The sequence below is a fragment of the Lygodium microphyllum genome, chromosome 7 (assembly GCF_053477565.2).
Source record: "Lygodium microphyllum isolate KBCC chromosome 7, Lygodium_microphyllum_v1.1.10, whole genome shotgun sequence".
NCBI lineage: Eukaryota > Viridiplantae > Streptophyta > Polypodiopsida > Schizaeales > Lygodiaceae > Lygodium > Lygodium microphyllum.
In genome coordinates this window covers 55,356,170-55,362,227 of record NC_141141.1, presented here as the reverse complement: position 1 = coordinate 55,362,227, position 6,058 = coordinate 55,356,170, and the positions used below count along the sequence as shown (strand labels likewise).

The window sequence follows — 6,058 nt, the reverse complement described above, 5'->3', positions numbered from 1 at the left end:
CCTTGAGGCACCACCAAAGGATACAAATGATACTAGTATGCCATCAAGTAGCCATGCCACAAAGCTCTAGCTTATCCATGTTGGGTAGGACCCACAGGAGGTAGTATGAGACAATACTAATCCTCTATCTTCTCCATATGTTATATCAATTTAACATTGTATTAGACCTCTAGTACTTTTTAGTCTTAGTTATCTCTTGTTTCCTAGCTAAATATTTCATTTTTTTTCTACTTGGGAAACATGATAGTTTGTTGAATTCCAAGTGTGCATTCTTGCCTCGCAAGTTCATGTTGACCTTTTTTAGGCATTAATACCTCTCTCTCTCTCTCTCTCTCTCTCTCTCTCTCTCTCTCTCTCTCTCTCTCTCTCTCTCTCTCTCTCTCTCTCTCTCTCTCTCTCTCTCTCTCATGTACACACACAGCATTATCTTTCCAATGGGAGCAAAGTTAAAATAAGTAAACATTAAGAGCATGATCTCTAATGTGTAGGTAAGGACACATTTGACATTATGGTTCCAATATGGATTGTGAAGATGCTTGCATTTAATGCCAATGAGGAGATCCTAAAAGGTGCTAAGTGACCAAGTGAACAAATACAAACGGTCAAATGGATTTTTGTTTTACATTTTTCAAATTTATGCACTAGGGAGAAATGTCACGCAAACTCTTCACTGTGGCCTAAGGCAAGCCAACAAAGACAATCAAGATCTTATACAAGTAATACATAGCGTGTTATGCCATCATCTTCCCCTGATTAGGGCCACTTAGCTTTTGCCTTTCGAAAAGGCTTGGCGTAGGAACACTAAACACTAGATTAGTAATAAGAGTTTATGTTTGCCGCACGTGGAAGTGCAGGTGGAGATGTTAAAACGATAGAAATGTATTTATGATTGAAGTTGTGTAATTCTATTGCATTGCTGTTTGTGAGCAAGGGAGCCTGCCATGAGAATCGTGATGGTTTACGGAACTATATTTTGATGAATGAACAAGGATGCATAGAAGAGCATGCACCAATGCATGTCTGCATGTGTGAGGACTAGGACACATTTCGAACAGGAGAATATAAAAGTTCTACTCCTCACAGCCACATTTCTAGTCTACCAATAGAGCATTGCCACGTCTTCCAATCAAAGCAATAGAGTAGAGGCAGTGAACCACACCTTTGATATAATGCTAAAGATTGTTTTAGCTGAGTCACAATAATGGCCTCAAGAGGGCTCACTTTCAGAATTACCCATCATTCATGTTGATTCACCTTCAAACTTGCTCACAATAGCATCCCCTTCGACAACGAAAGCAAGCAGATAAACCTACAAAATCTGGACCAGAATACTGGCTAACTTTGATCCACTATATCCCCCAACCAACCATAAAATCTGGACCAAGTACTGGCTAGCTTTGATCCACCATATTCAATCCACAACCAACAGTTTCCATTGCTTGGGAAGTGCAGGAACCATCTATGATTGACTATGTTATTGGACATCAGGTTTGCATGGTTCTACAATGTGACTACATCGTCAATCAACCTGCACTACAAACCTCCCCAAACAGTTCGCTGATTGTATAGGAATGATTATATGGAAATTTACCGAAGTCCATGCTACCATCCAGAGACTTAAATTACAGGGCTTTCTTAATGCACCTGATCGAGTAATGCATACCCAGCTCCAGTCAATCCTCATCCGAGCCAAAAGTTATGGAAATTTACCGAAATACATGCTACCATAGAGAGACTTAAATTACAGGGCTTTCTTAATGCACCTGGTTGAGTAAGGCACACCCAGCTCCAATCAATCCTCATCCGAGTCAAAAGTTATTTTTGTTGCCTTGGGAGCATCTGCTGCAACCTCTTTGAAATGAGCCCCATAAAGCTTGGATTCCTTTAAAAAAAATTGCATATGTTAGTCTCATAGCAGATTTTTTCTTGCAACCAATTAAGAGATTCAAAGCACAAATACTCACAGAACTTACATAAGTATTCTTCAAATCACACTCGATGGAACTGTATTTGAATTCTCAAGGTGAAGATACGACATTATGTTTTATACCCTATGCAAACTTCCTCCCAATAAAGAATTGGACTAGTCTACGTGTCCTAAAGAGGTATGATAATTTCCATGTCGATATTGATGTTTTTGCAGAAAAGGAGTGCAGATGTTAGGGAATGTGAATGAAACACACACTTTGCATTTAGAAACTAAGGATGCGTGCAAATTTGTCTCAAATCCATGGGCATCATCTATATGAAGCAGTTTTTAATACACCTTCAAGCTATACAGATACTTTCTTCTACCGTTGCAAAGCACTCCCAAGTGCACAACAACATTGTCTGTTGTACAAGCAATGCACCACATAAACAGATCAGAATGACAAAATTAGCATCATCTGTATGAAGCAGTTTTCTGTGAACCCTAAAGCTATGTTAATAGTTTCTTATAGGAAAGCAATGCACTTCAAACTGTGCCACAATATTTTCTATTCTACAAACAAACAATCGCAAAACCAGATCAAAATGACAATATTGGCATCATTATTCACTTGTAAGACTTTATACAACAGCGGTCTGCCCAATCAAAATACCTTCTTTTTAACTGAGGTACCAAACTTCAAAAGCTCATTTGGCACTGATTGTCCCGCTTCTTTCAGTACATTGATAAGTTCACCAGCACGAGCCTGCAACTGAATTGTGTTACACCAAGTACAATTATGTTCTCAAAAGCCTCCCAAATATCGTGCCCACAAGAAATAAAATGATTATAAAAATACCTTATCCCCATGTGTGAAGAAAGTGTGTGCAATCCCTTTTTTCCCTGCTCGACCTGTTCGCCCTATACGATGCACATAATCTTCTGTTGTCAAAGGAAAGCTGTAATTGATCACATATTCCACATCCGGTATATCCAAGCCTCTTGCTGCTACATCTGTCGCAATCTGCCCACAAAGTTAAAATCTTCGTAAACTCTCGCAACATACATAGAAACTTGTGTCATAGGTTGCTGAAGACTACCAGGTTTCTAACTCATACCAGTAAAGGACAGGTCCCATCTTTAAATGACATTACTGCTTTGTTGCGATCTGCTTGGCCTTTGTCTCCATGAACTGCAGAAACCCTCCAGCCCCTACATAAAATCATTACAATTAGGTGAACATGAGCTGTGTCACACCAATGTTGTATCTGACTTCCATAGCATTGGCAAAAACATTTGCGGAATTAAGAAGCTTCACGTAAGGCCATAACATGCTAATCATGGGGTTAGGATCTAAAGAATCATTTGATACATTTGCAAACTCGTGTAGCACTCTGCTAGCATGTCTATGCCAGTGTGAATAGACCACATAGCCTTTTCTGTATCAAACAGCTGTTATCTGCTACAAGAAATTTGCAGTTCTGGTCTCAGTGAATGTACTCCTGCCAGCTAATGAGGGGAATGGTTTGAAAAAAGATAGTAAGAACAAACTTATGGCCCTCTTCACCACACAAAGCAAAAATGCTGAGAACAAATGAAACCGAAAGAAAGCCTACTACGGGCCAGACGTGGGCCAGACGATTATCAGTGAGACCAACTGCATGGTGCAACTGACATGTAGTGTAACCAGCCTTCCTCCTCGGATAGGGTGGTAAATAACCTAACCAAAGAGAGCCTCTTTCAGCACTGCGTGATCGCACCATCAGTTCCTCTTTGTTCACTACAGTTTATGATTTCTTTGGTCGCCATATCAATCTACATGGCACAAGTAAAAGAGGAGTTTGGTAAGATTTAGGGTAAAGATGAAGTAGAAGAGGTAGAGATTTATGAATAAAGAAGAGATGTTTGGGGTAGGTGAATCATAATTCATGAATGAGGAGATAAGAGATAAAAAGTTAAAACATAAAATGAATAATGAATTCTAAACTAAAAGATAAATCTTATTGTATAAGATTATCTCAATTATAGCTTATTGTATGTGTGTGTGTATAAAAGCTCTTGCTGTTCTTCATCCCTCTTTGCCTTGCATCCATGGCTCAAAAGAAAAATGTGTCAAGAGGTGAAGAAACAAGTATATTGATACAACCTTACATCCATTGAAAAGTATGGTACAACCATACTTTGCCCATCCGGTATGCGCGGGCTTGAGAGATTCAGTGATTCTTTGCCTCTCCTCATTTAGCTTTTGGTAAGCATGTCGTTATAGGTCATGTCGTAGCACCTCTTATATGGACCAACTATGGCAATAGCGTTGACCATTCTTTTTTATCTATCCACTTGAAGCACTATTTACAGCAATTAACAAATTCACAAAACCGAAATGCACACTTTACCATATAATCTTGGACACTGGACACCCTGTTGGCCCCAAAACTGGCACCCCTTTCGGTATCTATTTAACTTAATTGAAGAACAAATTGATATACAATGGAATTCTCTCAATCCCTTTAGGTATTTCAACTCCCCTTGCTGTCTAAAATGACTAGTAAGTCTTCAATCTAATTTGCTCATTGATTCGGACAATCAATTGGCCTTCACCCACTTTGATGGAGATAGAAAAAGCCCCAAATTCAATAATTTGCTGGTCCCTCCACTTGAATAGGCTAAAAACAACTTCAGCCCTATTGAATCGAAGTCTTGGAGCTTCCCATTTCTGGCACGCTTCTTGAGGCTATTGTTAAATCCTAATGTCTACTGCAGATTAGGGTTTACAGCAGAGAAACCTGAAATTTCTCACCCTCTAGTGATCTCAATGCTGTAATCTTCGAAGCAAGGCTATACAAAGGCTGGAAGATGAGAGAGAAAATTCACACTTTCTTCGCGAAGAATTGAAGAAAATCTCTCTTTTACTGTTGCTACCTTATTTCAACAGCTTGTAGAGACAAAGAACTAACGAAAATCAGCAATTTACTCCTGTTTCCCTGTCTCAACAGCCTATAGGTGCTGTCACCTGCTATTGATTGGTCTTGCAAATGAGACCAGTAGCACCTCCTCCCTCTCTCTTGCAAGTTGAATACACTAAAAATGCCTCTCTCCAGGCTCTAATGACGTTTTTCAGTCTTGCATGTGCATTTTTTACAAGTGACAGCCTTCCCAAATGGTTTTTCCAGCATTATCCATATTTAAATATTAATTTTCAATCTTTAAATACTGAAAATCAATCTGACAATTATTTAGGTGCCCTGAAAAGTAATCTGACTGGCCAATAATTAAATTAGCTAGGCAACTTCCATTCTCGAGTGTCTCCGCACCATCTTTGACCCCATCAAATTGGCGTTAGGTACCATTAAATGCCACTTCCCTAGTGTCACCAACTCACATTTAGTCATAAGAGATGGAGACAAGATAAAAACAAGTTCATATGACATGAAGCCTTGAAGGCTTGGAGTTTTACATAAAATTTCAGTATGTGGTGTTATATGCATTAATATATTAAGAACCAAATTCTGAAGTCCAAAACTCCTCCCCCTGTTTCCAAAACTGGCTGAGACTCCGAAATTCTGTTTTTTGTTGTTTCTGTTTCCCACATTTCCAAAACTCCCCTGTACTATGCTAGATATGCTATAGAGTCTAAACTCTTACTCAAACTCATCACCATCATCATGTAGCAATCTCTTGACTAGGAAAGGCAAATTTTTATTTGTCATGAAAGAAATCCTTGAGGAACAAGGATCGGATTGAGAATAAGGCAGCTGGAGGATGGTCAGATGGTATCAGCTCAGTCTTCTAGCACTACCACCTGCAATACATGATTGATTATGAGGATGAGGTTGTGATTTTTTGTAAGTATATATTCATTGAACATTCAGTTTTCCAATTCTGCTCTGTTTGATTTTCCCTTTACACACAATCCACCAGTACATAAAACCAATGAGCACCCTACTCACCTAAACTCTAAACCCTAAACACTAAATCATTCCTGATCAGAACTCAGTCAAGAATTGAAAAGTCGAAGATCAGTCCCATTTATAAACTGTTCTTCGTGATCCAAAATGTCATCTCACATGTAAGTGCCTAAATCAAACATTCTAAAACTAGCAGCAGCCATCAGAAAGAAAGTTGACTATTCTATGTTTCAAAACAGAAATC

At 38.9% G+C, this 6,058-nt stretch overlaps 1 protein-coding gene across 3 annotated transcripts in view; it reads right to left on the bottom strand.

The window, feature by feature from the left end:
* Positions 1–1,140: 1,140 nt before the first annotated feature.
* The window catches only part of STRS1 (DEA(D/H)-box RNA helicase family protein), a 105,146-nt gene continuing 100,228 nt past the window's right edge, over positions 1,141–6,058 (bottom strand). Inside the window, exons 10-13 of one of the 3 annotated variants that reach the window (XM_087681381.1) lie at positions 3,028–3,121; positions 2,769–2,933; positions 2,583–2,681; positions 1,141–1,882 (exon numbers count right to left, since the gene is read on the bottom strand). In XM_087681381.1, the coding sequence (XP_087537507.1) occupies positions 1,793–1,882; positions 2,583–2,681; positions 2,769–2,933; positions 3,028–3,121 (448 nt within the window). In that variant the 3' untranslated portion in view covers positions 1,141–1,792. Of the gene's footprint in view, positions 1,883–2,582; positions 2,682–2,768; positions 2,934–3,027; positions 3,122–6,058 lie in introns of those variants that run through there. The other 2 variants (XM_087681382.1, XM_087681383.1) reach the window with 2 other exon arrangements.